Below are 16,999 nucleotides of genomic sequence, written 5' to 3'. Positions count from 1 at the left end.
GGTCTTCCGACATCTCCATTCATTAAACAGACAAGATCACTTATATTTATCACAGATTTATTTGAGATGTTCATTTTGTAATAACAGGAACTCAACAAAAGTGGATATGTCGCCCCAGTCTTGCCTGTATTACCAATAGCTGACAGATTAAATATTAAGAAACTGATGCACTTTCCAGTTAAGGAATAATGATTAATTCTCGGTTTGATGTCAACAAGTTTAAGTTATTGCACATCTATTTTGAACAATACAAACGGTGCCATGTATTGTCTTTATAGGTGACACAAAATCTCGACCTGGACATTGCTAGGTTAAAGCTGTCGCATATGATCAACAGTCAAAAGTTACATATCCGAGCAGAATTTTGTTAGGTCTGTATCATAGATGGAACTAGGATCCTTTGATTTCCACATTGTAGATGTCGTTTTTGTTGGGGGTAGAGTTCTACAATACTGCTCCGGACTTGTTTGGGATGTCTAAATGATTATAATCCATGTTTTAGACGTAAATACCGTCAAACTTTTGTGAGGTCGATATCGTAGATACGGACTCCATGATCTGCCCCACAGCTGGCCAGTTGAAGCCATGCTTCATCAGTTTGGTCACTACCTGCTCGACCCAAACACGGACGAAACCTCAGCCTTTTTATGGTCAAATGATGGAAATTTCTAAAAATCTGTCAAAGAAAACTTTGTAGCAAAAACAAGAAAATGTCTGTCATGAATATTAACTCTCATGAAATTAGTACCATTGTTTGCTTTTTAGAAGTTCTATAAATAGTAAGTGACCTTCGTACCATGAAACACAAGCCAATCATGATATTCTGATACTTAACCCATGTATAAACTATATATAAAAAGTTCTAAAAGTTGCCAGAACAATGACCTTGTGTAGGTCAATGATTTTCTATAATGTTAATGGTGACCTTGACCTTGAAACCCTCAAACACAATTCCCATCAAAAGTATTCTCATATTTTATCTTTTAATAAATTTTATATTAAAATCCATGAAAAAATTAAATGACTAGAGCAATGACGCTGATTCATGAACATAATATTCAAGGCGATGAGACAAACATGGATAAATAATAGTTTCTTGTTCAGACAATATTAATCTCATTTTCTACAATAAAATCTGTCTGTAAAAAGGATACAGTTGATCAATAGCCTTCCAAACAGAGGTACTACTGTCGGTCATGTTCCAAGTATATAGCTGTATGGAACCATTCTCCAATCCTACGGCCACAATGTACCTATAAAAGAGGTGAAATTGTCATTTATCTTCCAGTACCTGTGTCATCTCGTACACCCTTGAAATCCAAATATTTCTTACAAGATTTATGAAACAAGGTCATTTTCTTACAAGATTTATGAAACAAGGTTATTAACAGAATCTTGCCAGATTTTAAGAAATGTGTAGCTTTAATAAATCTTAAGGTATAGATATACTTGTTTGTCATTTGACACTACATTTTGTATATCATGACATCTACCTTCAGAATAATCTTATATCATGACACCTGTCTCCAGAATAATCTGACAATTGTGAACAGTCATACCTGTTACTTGACACACCTGTTACTTGACACTACCTGTTACTTGACACACCTGTATCATGACACTACCTGTTACTTGACACACCTGTATCATGACACTACCTGTTAATTGACACACCTGTATCATGACACCTATCTCTAGAATAATCTGACAATTGTTATCAGCCATACTTTTTTTCGTTTTTTGTTTTTGTTTAACATCCTATTAGCAGTGAGGGTCATTTAAGGTTGTGCCAGGTTTTGGAGGTGGAGGAAAGCCGGAGTACCCGGAGAAAAAACGCTGGCCTTCTGTCAGTAACTGGCAACAGCCCTACGTAGATTTCGAACTCGCAACCCAGAGGTGGAGGGCTAGTGATAAAGTGTTGGGACACCTTAACCACTCGGCCACTGCGGCCCCAATATCAGCAATACCTGTTACTCGATACATCTTATCCAGAATGATCTGACAATCATAATAAGCCATACCTGTTATTTGACAATTGAACTGGTGCCACATCCACAGCTGTAGCGGAGTCTCCCACATCGATCGTTCCGACTGGCTTTTCTACAGTGGCTCCCCCTGGTGAAGAAAGGTCTGGTCGTCTCCAGACTAGTACCTGTACAGTGTCACAGTAAAAGGTTAAGAAGTTATTTTTTGGAAAAAAAAGACAAGAACAAACTGTAACAAAAAACATAAAGGATTTTTAATGTCTTATTGATAAAATTTGTCAAGAGGCAACTGCCATGGAAATCTATGAGTTGGTCATTTTAGAATCGTGTCAACTTGAGGTATATCATTATACATAGCTCTCTAGAATGTGTTTTTATTGTCAATCTAAATCATTTATCTATTCAAATCTATAACTGTGCACAACACCTAGTTTATCTCTGTCATTAAATGATCTATGACTAGTGCCTACCTTTTTATCTCTGGCTGCGGTGATGAAGTACTTGTCGTCATGTGACCAGGCACAGGACCAGATAATCCTGGAGTGTACAGCGGATTTCTTGTCTGTGGCCGCCATCTTGGAGAACAGTGGCTCTTTGTTCAACAAGAGATCAGAGAGTCAGTAATGAATGTTTAAGAGTAGAGAGTACACAAGCTTTGGCGGGTAGCTAATTACATTGATAGCTAGGAATTACTTTGACTGGTAGCTAGGAATTTCTTTGACTGGTAGCTAGGAATTTACTTTGACTGGTAGCTAGGAATTACTTTGACTGGTAGCTAGGAATTACTTTGGCTGGTAGCTAGGAATTTATTTGGCTGGTAGCTAGGAATTACTTTGAGTGGTAGCTAGGAATTACTTTGGTTGGTAGCTAGGAATTACTTTGGCTGGTAGCTAGGAATTACTTTGACTGGTAGCTAGGAATTTCTTTGGCTGGTAGCTAGGAATTTCTTTGGCTGGTAGCTAGGAATTACTTTGGCTGGTAGCTAGGAATTACTTTGACTGGTAGCTAGGAATAACTTTGACTGGTAGCTAGGAATCACTTTGACTGGTAGCTAGGAATAACTTTGACTGGTAGCTAGGAATTACTTTGAGTGGTAGCTAGGAATTACTTTGGCTGGTAGCTAGGAATTTATTTGACTGGTAGCTAGGAATTTATTTGACTGGTAGCTAGGAATTTATTTGACTGGTAGCTAGGAATTTATTTGGCTGGTAGCTAGGAATTTATTTGACTGGTAGCTAGGAATTACTTTGGCTGGTAGCTAGGAATTTATTTGGCTGGTAGCTAGGAATTTCTTTGACTGGTAGCTAGGAATTACTTTGAGTGGTAGCTAGGAATTACTTTGACTGGTAGATAGGAATTACTTTGAGTGGTAGCTAGGAATTTATTTGACTGGTAGCTAGGAATTTATTTGACTGGTAGCTAGGAATTACTTTGGCTGGTAGCTAGGAATTTCTTTGACTGGTAGCTAGGAATTTATTTGGCTGGTAGCTAGGAATTACTTTGAGTGGTAGCTAGGAATTTATTTGACTGGTAGCTAGGAATTTATTTGGCTGGTAGCTAGGAATTTATTTGACTGGTAGCTAGGAATTACTTTGGCTGGTAGCTAGGAATTTATTTGGCTGGTAGCTAGGAATTTCTTTGACTGGTAGCTAGGAATTACTTTGAGTGGTAGCTAGGAATTACTTTGACTGGTAGCTAGGAATTTATTTGACTGGTAGCTAGGAATTTATTTGACTGGTAGCTAGGAATTACTTTGGCTGGTAGCTAGGAATTTCTTTGACTGGTAGCTAGGAATTTATTTGGCTGGTAGCTAGGAATTACTTTGAGTGGTAGCTAGGAATTACTTTGAGTGGTAGCTAGGAATTACTTTGACTGGTAGCTAGGAATTTATTTGACTGGTAGCTAGGAATTACTTTGGCTGGTAGCTAGGAATTTCTTTGACTGGTAGCTAGGAATTTATTTGACTGGTAGCTAGGAATTTATTTGACTGGTAGCTAGGAATTACTTTGGCTGGTAGCTAGGAATTTCTTTGACTGGTAGCTAGGAATTTCTTTGACTGGTAGCTAGGAATTACTTTGAGTGGTAGCTAGGAATTACTTTGAGTGGTAGCTAGGAATTTATTTGACTGTTAGCTAGGAATTACTTTGGCTGGTAGCTAGGAATTTCTTTGACTGGTAGCTAGGAATTTATTTGACTGGTAGCTAGGAATCACTTTGAGTGGTAGCTAGGAATTACTTTGGTTGGTAGCTAGGAATTACTTTGGCTGGTAGCTAGGAATTTATTTGACTGGTAGCTAGGAATTTATTTGACTGGTAGCTAGGAATTTATTTGACTGGTAGCTAGGAATTACTTTGGCTGGTAGCTAGGAATTTATTTGGCTGGTAGCTAGGAATTACTTTGAGTGGTAGCTAGGAATTACTTTGGTTGGTAGCTAGGAATTACTTTGAGTGGTAGCTAGGAATCACTTTGACTGGTAGCTAGGAATTTATTTGACTGGTAGCTAGGAATTACTTTGGTTGGTAGCTAGGAATTTATTTGACTGGTAGCTAGGAATTACTTTGGCTGGTAGCTAGGAATTTATTTGACTGGTAGCTAGGAATTACTTTGACTGGTAGCTAGGAATTACTTTGGCTGGTAGCTAGGAATTACTTTGAGTGGTAGCTAGGAATTTATTTGACTGGTAGCTAGGACTTACTTTGAGTGGTAGCTAGGAATTACTTTGAGTGGTAGCTAGGAATTACTTTGACTGGTAGATAGGAATTATTTGGCTGGTAGCTGGGAGTTTCCAAGTTGCTAAGTTTGGTAGTGTGTTCGAAGTGTGAGAAACATATTGTTCAAGACTTGGAGTAGACAAATACTTTTTCATTACTCCTGTGTTCACCTGAATTCACATGTTATTGTTGTGATTCCATATACAATGTACTCTGTCATAAGGCACACATACAGGTCAGGTAAAGATATCTACACTTTTAAAGCAAATATGTAATACATGTACAATTACAATTTTAGACATCTTTTACATACACAGCATTAAAGATGTATTGGAATGGATACCGTACCAATACTTAACTAAATTCTGTTGTTTACATTGAACTTACAGCAGTTGTTACGTACAGATGGTAAGTGACATCCTTAAACATCCCATTTACCTGATTCAGCCGCGTCCTTGTCTCGCCTTTTGTACAGAACCCAAGTCCGGTCCCGGGACACTGTCAGTAAGTATTGACCACTGTGAGAAAATGCTATCTGAGTGACGGTCAGTGAGTGACCTTCTAAGGTGCCTTGCTGTGTCCATGTCTTACAGTCATATAATATAACACCAGCAAACTCGGTCTTAGCCGCCTAAAATATAAAGCCATATTGTATACAGCCCTTATTGAAAAAGTCGGTCTTAGCCGCCTAAAACATAAAAACATATTGTATACAGTCTACCCTGACAAACTCAGTCTTAGCCGCCTAAAACACAAAACCATATTGTATACAGTTCACACTGACAAACTTGGAATTAGCCGCCTAAAACATAAAAACATATTGTATACAGTCCACACCAACAAACTCAGTCTTAGCCGCCTAAAACATAAAACCATACTGTATACAGTTAACACTCACACTGCATCAATATTGCTTCTTTGAGGAAAGTTATACAAGGACATGCAACAAAGAATTCATACTTATGACTGGAAAGTTTGTTAATCATAAACACATTTTATTACCAGGTTATCCATGGTAACTGAATAACAACAAGCTAGGCATTTCAGACAAAAGAAATCCCCTTCTTGATGTTGTATAAGACAAAATCCCAACTTATATTACATATAGGAATTTCTATGTGGCCATACTTAGCATATAGTTTCAATAATATAATAGGAGTTTCTTGATGCCCATACCTTACACGCCGATGCCAGTACAGTGCCCTGCGGGTCACACGCCAAAGAGAAGATCTCATAACCATGTCCGTACAGTTTCTGTGTCTCCGGCCACAATGTGTTCTGTAGGAGATGTTCCTCTGTCGGAGGTTCTGTCAAATGAAAAGCTATAACATTAAAGCTGATGAGGGCCACCAGGTTATCTTCAATAGACTGGACAAACCAATTTAACAGATTATCTATAATAGGTCTAAAATTACTCGGAGATCTTTGAAGCCCCTTAATTATTCTGTAATAATTAGAATGATTTTGTGGAAGGCCGATTTACTTGTTGGAGAACTGCTCGTTTAAGGTATTTTGTGGAAGGCTGATTTACATGTAAGAGAACTGAGCATTTAATGTAAATTGTGGAGGGCTGATTTACATGTTAGAGAACAGAGCATTTAAGGTAAATTGTGGAGGGCTGATTTACATGTTAGAGAACTGAGCATTTAAGGTAAATTGTGGAGGGCTGATTTACATGTTAGAGAACTGAGCATTTAAGGTAAATTGTGGAGGGCTGATTTACATGTTAGAGAACTGAGCATTTAAGGTAAATTATGGAGGGCTGATTTACATGTTAGAGAACAGAGCATTTAAGGTAAATTGTGGAGGGCTGATTTACATGTTAGAGAACTGAGCATTTAAGGTAAATTGTGGAGGGCTGATTTACATGTTAGAGAACAGAGCATTTAAGGTAAATTGTGGAGGGCTGATTTACATGTTAGAGAACTGAGCATTTAAGGTAAATTGTGGAGGGCTGATTTACCTGTAAGGGAACTGAGCATTTAAGGTAAATTGTGGAGGGCTTACTGTTGCATTATCTTACTTGTCATATTAACAGCCTGGAAGTAAACTTCGGGATACTGGTCGTTAGGGTGAGCCTGTATTTCTTCTTCCTTAGGAACAGGTGTTTCCTTCTGCTCCGTGAACACAGCTTTGTTTGATAGACCGAGTGCGGGCACGCTCGCTCCTTCTGGACGGTTCTTGGCCTCCTGTAGACACAAAATCCATGTATAGTAAACTCCCAAAAGGCACTAGACACATTAAGTCAAATTTCCTCAAACTGAATTATTTGCAAAAGATCTCCAGTACTAGGTTTATTTCTACATATAATGTCTACTTAGGATTCAAATTCTTTCTTCTTTCATAAAATTTTAGCAATTATTAGAGAATATGCCCCCAAAATGAATGAAATGGTCATTTCATCCATGTAGGACTCAGCTTTGATGCCTGGGTGCCAAAAGTGTGGAAATCCAGACAGGAAGATCTAAATCGTCCAAACAAATGTTATGAAATTAAAAAGAATTGACTCGCACAGAAACGACCCCCTTTCTCTCAACAAGAACCAACCTAGCTGAAGCTTACCTCTTTCTGTTGTTCTTTGTTTAAGTCTGTACCACAAATACTACAAAAGTTCTGTATAAAATTTCTTGGTGCTTCAAATGCTCGGACTACTTTCTCATCGGCACCTGTAGCCATGCTGTACTTGTGGACCACTGCCACACACTGAAGGTCATATCCATGCACCTGAGGTCGTGCTATTTCAAACCAGGACGTCTGTTCAGTGAAAACGGAAAAAAACTAAAAATTCAAAGTAAATTGTAATACCTAAATATGTAATAATAAATTAAACACTAGACTAAGTATATTCAAGTTAATTAAAGTAAATTTGTAACTTTTTTCAAACAGTGGATAATTTTAAGTTGCATAAAAACCGAATTCAGACACCCTGAAGCCTGTATTTAATATAAATTACTCTTTATAGAAATTTTATACATGTTTTGACAAAAGAACCAAACCTGGATCAGTAGCCTTTACCATGGCAGATTACATAGATGAGTTAAGTATTTGTCCCTTGTCCCTTGAATGAAGTTGCCTATTTACATGGATAATTAACTAAATCTGGAGATGAGGTACTGTATTTATACCAAAATAACGCCCCTCCCCCACCCACCTCACACACACTTTAGCCATTCTCCCAGGAATAGGCGGGACCCCTGAGGTGCTCACATTTACGGGAAACCCCTATTTACCGGTACAGTAATGACCAATTATCACAGTCCACAGTCATACACTGACCAGTGGTTGCCACACTCACCACCTGAATCTACACTTACCTGTTGTCCACTTTTGACCCATGGAGCATGAAGTCTGGTTGTTTGGTCAAGACTCACACTGACCACATACTGACCATCGCTTGGGTCCCAGGACAAGTCCTGGACAGCACCAAAGTGACCACTTGTGGTGACAAGTGGCTGCCAGGACTCTCGGACCTATGACATAAGGAACAGAAAAGTTTTATACAAGAGGCTTAATGGGCCTGTATCACTCAAATTTTAAGTCATTATGCAGATGCTAATCTTCAAATAATAATCTGTAAATGTAAACCAGATTTTATCTTTTTCCCTAAAATGGACTTGAAAGTTGGTCATGGCCATTCATTTGAATAAACATGCCAGCCTAGTTTCTTTGAATGCCAATGGTTTCTCTTGGAAAGCTAATAGCCATATATCATCACCCCATGATATTTTATCATACTTAACCCCTGTACATTGAACAAAGGTCAAGGCCTTTCATCAGAAGATACTCTATAGACTTTTCAACACAGACCAATATCATTGCATGGTGCCCTACAGTTAGGTGATCTAAAACCACTCCTCCTACAAACATACAGGTACCTTGTCATAGGACCAGTGATGAAAAGCACCCTGGTAACCATGAGCGATGATTGCGTTTCCACGAGGACTGAACATGCCGCCATAGAAACCAAGCGTGTTACCGCCAACTTCTCCAACCCGTACCTACAAATACAAGTTGATAAAACCGAAGTATTATCAAATTTAGGATGTATCCATCCAGTGCCCATAACAAAAATGGTCAAGCTGATAAAACCTGACATTTAGTTAGACTACTGTAATCTACAATATCAAATTAGGTAACAGTCATACTAACAGCACATAATATTATACAAGTCGAAGTATTTTTTGCCAGATTACAGACAATACTACATGTAGTACATAAAAAGTTAAGATGAATGAATGAAAAATCAGCAAATTGTACAAAATCTGTAGTATGCTCTATTATTATCACATTCTGGAGAGATTATACAAAACACAATGACAGCTCATCTCTCATATTTTTAATTGTTAAAAACAATAGATATGATATCCTCCCACTTTTGTTACTGTAGGTACAGACACCTCTCCATTGATGCTGCCAATTTAAGTGAAAAAAAGAAAAACTTGGTTCACCTCTATCTTCTCATGCCTGTACTAACTACCATTGGAACACCTCTATTTTTACCTTAATTCTCATGCCTGCACGGACTACCATTGGAACATCTCTTTTTTTATCTTAATTCTCATGCCTGCACTGACTACAATTAATTTGGCACACCTCTTTTTTTTATCTTAATTCTCATGCCTGCACTGACTACCATTGGAACACCTCTAATTTTATCTTCTGGTGCCTGCACTAATTACCATTGGAACACCTCTATTTTTATCCTAATTCTCTTGCTTGCACTACTGTTGCAACACCTCTGTTTTTATCTTCTGATGCCTGTACTGACTACCATTGGAACACCTCTATTTTTATCTTCTCATGCCTGCACTGACTACCATTGGAACACCTCTAATTTTATCTTCTGGTGCCTGCACTAATTACCATTGGAACACCTCTATTTTTATCCTAATTCTCTTGCTTGCACTACTGTTGCAACACCTCTGTTTTTATCTTCTGATGCCTGTACTGACTACCATTGGAACACCTCTATTTTTATCTTACATTACAATTACCAGGGTTTATTGGTAGAAAATAATTTGTCCCAAAGTATAAACATGTAGTAAAGTTGTGCCTGAATGATACTTGTTGAGAATAAGATAATTGTAAATATCAAGCCCTTAATGAGATGGAATAAACAATAGAATTAGTATGTAAAGCAGCGGATTCTTACCTCCTCCACCCACACGCCAGTGTCAAGGTCTGGTTTCCACAAAATCATAGTTTTGTCCATAGAAGCTGAGAGCAGGCGCATCGGCTGGTGGTAACCGGAATCTGTCACAAGGGTCAAGGTCATGTATTATATACTCTATCATCATGCTTAAATGCCTGTATGAATTAAGTACAGAATCTGATGTTTCTATATAAAAGTATTGGAACAATAAAATACATATATCATGTCTGCTATAACATTCACTGGCAAAATGTAACTCATGGTCAGAATGTAACTCATGGTCAGAATGAAGTTCAAGGTCAGAATGTAACTCAAGGTCAGAATGAAGTTCAAGGTCAGAGAGTAACTCAAGGTCAGAATTTAACTCAAGGTCAGAATGTAACTAAAGTTCATAATGTAACTAAAGGTCAGAAAGTAACTAAAGGTCATAATATAACTCAAGGTCAGAATGTAACTCAAGGTCAAAAAGTAACTCAAGGTCAGAAAGTAACTCAAGGTCAGTTCATAAATATTCTCAGGACTAAATACGAATTGGCCAAACTCAAGCCACAAAATCACCTATATAAAGCTTATACAAGACGTTTACCTGTTACCTCCGGGGGCTGCCAGCGGACACTGTATATCCAATTATCATGGCCACTCAGGATGGAATCCAAACTAAGGGCAAAGGTCATGGGGCCAGCTGAATCATAAAGACCAGTAAGATAAAAGGGTATTAAACACAGCAACCAAATATATATTTCTTAGTCACATAAGCATGAAAACCATCTGGTGCTACAGATGTGTCAAAAACTCATATTCATGTACCCTAAAACTATATACATAATTAAAGATATTTACCTCTACTTGTGTCAAATATACTCACATGTGCCCTTAAAACTGAATGTGTTCTCTCTCATTTTTATTTCTTCGTCTATTGATAGTTCCTTCACCATTCTCACAACATCATCGCCAGCTTCTCTTTGTGCAATTCTCCAAATTCTGATGAAGTGGTCTTGGGCTGCACTGGCCAGCAGTAAATCTCCATTGTCTATTAATATATTGTTTACAATACTGTTATATTGGACTTGTAAATTAAAACTTTTACTTCACTAGTGATATTTTGATAGGTAATCATTGTTGATTAACTGTCTGGGTATTAAAAACTGAATTTCATGCGTTGGTGAATAAATTAATGAAAATACAATTACCAGTATCAAGTCTTGTTCCAGAAAGTTGATATACTAAAAACTTGTAAATGTCTGTAAGACATAAATGCCCCTGCTGCCACCAAAAACACAAACCCAAAACACAGTTTGGTGAGGATTGCATCAGCAGTTCCTGAGATTAGCTTTATAGTTACATTGCATTGCATTGGGACAGGACGGGAAGGAAAGGGACGTGACGGGATAAACATGGGTAACACTATATGCCCCCCCATTTCATGGCGGGGCTATAAAAATGTATATAATTTCCTGTTGTTGTTGTAGTGTGTTGAATAATATATAGTTATATATATGCATATTGCGCAGCCATGACTATAAATGAAGGAATCATCGTCACATTTACAACAAATTCATCATTTCTATCTAACTTTATAATATAGAATTATTTATGAGTGATGGGGGATGCAATGAAATCTTTACCGTCTGTTGTGAAGTCCACAGCCCTTATCCAGTCCTCATGGCCATGGAGACTGATGACCTTTGTAAACTGTAGAAAAAGTCAATGATTAGTAAAGGCTATTCTAGTAAAATATCTACCCAACAAGAGGACTACAGCATTGTCAAAAAAAATAACAATAAAAAAATGTTATGAATAAAACAATACTATATTTTTTATGAAAACACTTTCTTCATCATAAATAGAATTTCTTTTGTGGATGGAGTACTGTTTCAGTAAAAGCCTTAATATGACCAATCTTTAATTTCAAACCAGTAAGAATGAAGGTATGATAGAAATATGTATATTTTCTTCTTTCAAGATCAAATAAAAAAAAAAAAAAAAAAATTTCTTCAAATATGTTTACCGTATCTAATAGACCTAATAACAAAAGTAATAAGTATACACTGTGTGCTTACGTAAACACAATAGGGTTGTGCTAAACCATGTACAGGGAAAAGTTTCCTTGTGACATCAGGGTGGAATTTTTTTGTTTTCTTTTTGCAATTTTACATTATGTGCATTTATTTGTGTAACAAAAACAATCCAGAGTCTTTGGTTAAGAGACTGAAGATTACATTGGCAGATCAGAGTGATAAGGATATGTTTCAATTAGCGCACCCATCATCTTTTCCTAAGGCACACATATAAGGGCAGGTACGTTTATTAGGTTGACTACGGTAAATGTTCTTATTCCAATGTAATCATATAATTATTGTCAGATTGTGGTTATAACTGTGGTAATAAGAGAAGAACGCCTTAAAAAGCGTGTGACCTATCTAAATCATTTTTACCTGGTCATCTTGTAGCACGTAAAGGTGAACTTTCTGGTCATCACAGCCACAAGCTAACACTGGTACTGATATGGAAAACACAAGTAATATTATTACAGATAATCATCACATAGGGTTACAGTGTATTGACCAATCAAAGGTCATAATTCCATCATTTATAATCATGGTAAAATAGTGTTGAATAAACCTGTCCTAGCTTAATGTTAGATAAACCTGTCCTATCTTTTATGGTTACAAAGTGTTTAAAGGTAGGTATGTTTACACCTGTATATTTTGAGGTAGGTATATTTACACCTGTATATTTGGAGGCAGGTATGTTTACACCTGTATATTTGGAAGTAGGTATATTTACACCTGTATATTTGGAGGTAGGTATATTTACACCTGTATATATTGAGGTAGGTATATTTACACCTGTATATTTGGAGGCAGGTATGTTTACACCTGTATATTTGGAAGTAGGTATATTTACACCTGTATATTTTGAGGTAGGTATGTTTACACCTGTATATTTTGAGGTAGGTATGTTTACACCTGTATATTTGGAGGTACATGTAGGTATGTTTACACCTGTATATTTGGAGGTAGGTATATTTACACCTGTATATTTGGAGGTAGGTATATTTACACCTGTATATATTGAGGTAGGTATATTTACACCTGTATATTTGGAGGTAGGTATGTTTACACCGGTATATTTTGAGGTAGGTATGTTTACACCTGTATATTTTGAGGTAGGTATGTTTACACCGGTATATTTTGAGGTAGGTATGTTTACACCTGTATATTTGGAGGTAGGTATGTTTACATCTGTACATTTTGAGGTAGGTATGTTTACCCGTGTATATCTTAAGGTCTTACACAGACATCTGACTTACTGTTTGTTTTGGGGATGACAGTTAATGCTACATCCAGGGCAAACCCAGTACCATATGACAGTGTCTGTAACAGGCTGTAATCTGAAACAAAACAAAGTTCAGTTATATAAGATAATCCTATCATGTATTATATCCTACTTCCAAGATGATTTAAAGATCCATGTTCTTGCACCAGTATATGTAGTAATCAGACTAGTATAGGCCATAAATATTTCTCTCCTTTGGGGACAAGACAAGAGGATATCAACCCATGGGGATGAATTTTATGTCAGCAAATACAAACCATGTTGAATGTTTGACAACTTATTATGGGTAAGGATCTTATCACAAGGGTTGAGGTCCCGTTGTCTCACCCGCAAGGGAGTGAAATATTATTTTTGTTTTTCCCTAATGGATTTCTTAGGCATCTAATATTGATGTTGCATAAATCCAAGATAATACTATATGAGATTATTGTATTGTTGATGTGATGTCATGCAATTGTTATGAGGTTTACCCATAACTTACCAGCTTCATCAGTCCTCCTCCACCCCTTTAATTGTGACCTGTATAAACTTCTACTACAATGTTTACCAGTAACTTACCAGCCTTGCCGGTCCTCCTCCACCCCTTTAATTGTGACCTGTATAAACTTCTGCTACAATGTTTACCAGTAACTTACCAGCCTTGCCGGTCCTCCTCTACACCTTTAATAGTGACCTGTATAAACTTCTGCTACAATATTTACCAATAACTTACCAGCCTTGCCGGTTCTCCTCCACACCTTTACTTGTGAATCTGCAGATGTTGTTACTACAAAGGTGGAGGACAGACCACCATCAGCAGGAACTGTCAGGCCAGCCACAGAATTGATTGGGCCAGTATGTCCTTTCAATGTGCCAATGGCTTTATACTGGAAAAGGGAGATAATTACACTGGAAAAGGGAGATAATAATACTGGAAAAGGGAGATAATCATACTGGAAAAGGGAGATAAGTGTGTCATGTCAAATATTTCTGAAATACCTATCAATATCCTTCAGGCTACACCTCACAATATACTTCCTCTAAATATGCTGCCTTTTCCTTGCACTTTATCATACAAATATATGACTAAGTTGAAGGTATTCAAATGAAGGGATAAATTTTACTACCTACCAACTATGAAAATCACATAGAACTTGCTATTGAGTATGGTAATATAAATCTAACCTTGAAGTGACCTTGGCTTAACCTGACCCTGCTGAATGACCTTGACCTTACCTGACCCTGCTCTTTCTGCCACACAATTGCTGTAGTGTCTACTGAACCAGATACAATGCACTCATCTCCGTCTGTTTGTAAGTTTAAAAAAAAAATACAGTTATTTGATGGCTAAAATCATAGTTTTATACTCATGCATCAGTACCTAGAAGTAAAGCTTATAAGAAATATTCATTTTCCTGAAAATAGTCATCCATCACTTGCTGGATTATCTTATAATCCTACAGTCTATCTAACATTGATTCTGTAGTTTTGTGAACAATTTTATTATCATAATAATGATTTTATCATATGTATTGTGTTCACCCATGAATACAAAACAAAGATAATAAAATCAAAATCACATTTGAAAACAGAAATAGTAACAAGAATGAAAAGTGCACATAATATTGATATTGTACACAAAATTTTGATATTGTACACATAGTATTAATATTGTACACATAGTCTTAATATTGTAAGCAGCTGAATACCTAGTATTAATATCTTACACTATTGTATGCATAGTTTAGATATTGTTCACTGAATATAAATCTAATACACATGTACTATCTTTTCTTAAAATAATCAATGAAGAACCATAGAACACACAAAAATGATGATACATCTTTAGTGGAACTGGACTGGGCTGAAAGGAATAAAACAGACCACTGTCTGGATTTAAACCCAAACCTCTAACTCTATACTGATGCTCTAACCATTTGATCTGTGACCTGGTCACAATGCAGTGCTCAGCCCAGTCCAGTTCTGCTACACATCAGACATACAGACCTGTTGGGTGGGACTTCCTCACCCACGCCACACAGTTAACCTTGTTTTTGTGGCCGGTCAAAGTACATAACACTCTGGCTACATCTGAACTGTGTTCCTGAAGAAAACATTAATTACATCAATTAGCCAACACATTTATATAATTACATCATTTTATATTTTAAAATTACAAATTGATATTTTCATTATAATCCAGGGATTTTCCTACAATTTTTCAACTGGGTCCATTGAATTGGGAGTTTCTAGACAACAAAATGTGACATTGGGAAAAACAAAAAATAGTGAACTTCATACAAGTTTCAGTTTTTCTTTGATGAATATTGCCTTTATATTATTTTTGATTTCAGTTTGTTATCTGTTGCTGTTATTTATTTTTCAAAATTGCCTTAATATAGGTCTTTGTATATAAAACATACTTAATCATTCAAAAGTGACTTCGAAATTGGGAATTTTTCAGTGGTAAATTGGGAATTTTCCCAAGATTTTTTTAGAGGAATGTGTCCTTTTAACGGACCCTGTTTCTATTATAGAAAATCCCTGTAATCTAACAGGTGTCATTACTTTTAACCTTACATTTTAACTCACACACCTTTTTATTGTGTAATGTAAAACTCAAAGATTCAGAGAGCTTATCTAAAATGGTTTTTTTTTTTGTGAAATAGTTACAATAATGTCATTGTATTAGTGTTTATCTGTGTCATGCCAAAACAGTTTGAAAAAGTTCAAATCAGACAGTTTATATGGTTTTACAAGAATATAAATAGTTAGTTTTTTTTCATGAAAATTATCAAAACAACATTATTTTGATCATTTGAACAAAAACAAGCCTGGCATTACATAGATAAACACTAATACCATGATATTTTTTGTAACTGTTTCACAAAACAATCTTTTAGATAAGCTCTCTGAATTCTATAAGCTTCTGATTACATACCAATTATAAACTAGATTGTTTTATCTAATTCAAATAATTTTATATTGAAATATATATTTTAAATGTGTATGTAACTATCCCTTAACAAATATACCAAATCAAAACTTTAGTGGAGGGGTTCATCATTGATTACAAATAGTTTGGTTATTTCTCAAATCTTTCTCGGCACAAGTGTACTGAAACACCTAAAGCAATTCTAAAACTATTTATAACCTACTCCTTTTACGTTGTGCCGGCATCAAGGATCAAATCGTAGTACTCTATGCCATATATATAGGTTTATCATTAGTATATCATATATCAATGATAATGTTTTATATCATTTTTACAAGTCTAAGGCCTACATCACAACAGTTAAAGCGAAGTCATATAGGCTAGTGTACTGTACTTGTTTCCATCATCAGGTAACTCACATTTAGGTGTGGATGAGCACGTAACGTTGTTGTACGTATTTCATATCACATGTAGGCATTTCACTTACCTGTGGTTGGTAGATGGCGATAGCGTGGCACGTTGAATAACAAATTAAACCATTAGGGCCCCAATCGGCACTGTGAGGACTTCTGTTACAACCGCTGCTGATGTAACATGTGGAAACTGCCGCCATACTTGTTTTATGTACTTTCGAGTCTCTCTAGCTGTTCCCATTCAGCTAAATGAAAAATCTAAAGAGATTTTGCATGCCGTGATCTACTTTCACTTTGATCATGAATGAATACCTGCTTACTTGTTTATAAGGTTTACTGTTAAATTTCTGTTTTTAATGCTTATGTACTCATATATCATAGCACGCCATCAAACTATAACTGTTGGAGTCACATAGCTCATAAGAGGTCTAATGGGCCTGCATTGCTCACCTGATTAATTTGGCCTAACTACATGTATAGCTGTA

General features: G+C 36.4%; 1 protein-coding gene across 1 annotated transcript; it reads right to left on the bottom strand.

Annotated features, from left to right (window-relative positions):
• Window positions 1–40: 40 nt before the first annotated feature.
• On the bottom strand, window positions 41–16,750 carry LOC117344122 (elongator complex protein 2-like). Its single transcript, XM_033906769.1, has 20 exons — window positions 16,589–16,750; window positions 15,174–15,270; window positions 14,403–14,473; window positions 13,900–14,053; window positions 13,162–13,242; window positions 12,284–12,348; window positions 11,474–11,540; window positions 10,714–10,878; window positions 10,435–10,530; window positions 9,849–9,949; window positions 8,572–8,694; window positions 8,011–8,166; window positions 7,259–7,450; window positions 6,720–6,885; window positions 5,873–6,003; window positions 5,135–5,327; window positions 2,456–2,577; window positions 2,022–2,152; window positions 1,155–1,253; window positions 41–668 (listed from the first exon to the last, which is right to left on the bottom strand). The coding sequence occupies exons 1-20, from the start codon at window positions 16,712–16,714 to the stop codon at window positions 515–517; spliced, it is 2,490 nt and encodes an 829-aa protein (XP_033762660.1). The 5' UTR covers window positions 16,715–16,750; the 3' UTR covers window positions 41–514.
• Between the last annotated feature and the right edge of the window lie 249 nt (window positions 16,751–16,999).

The sequence above is a fragment of the Pecten maximus genome, chromosome 15 (assembly GCF_902652985.1).
Source record: "Pecten maximus chromosome 15, xPecMax1.1, whole genome shotgun sequence".
Classification (NCBI taxonomy): Eukaryota; Metazoa; Mollusca; class Bivalvia; order Pectinida; family Pectinidae; genus Pecten; species Pecten maximus.
The sequence above is the reverse complement of the archived record's forward strand: the minus strand, read 5'-3'. Positions and strand labels throughout refer to the sequence as shown.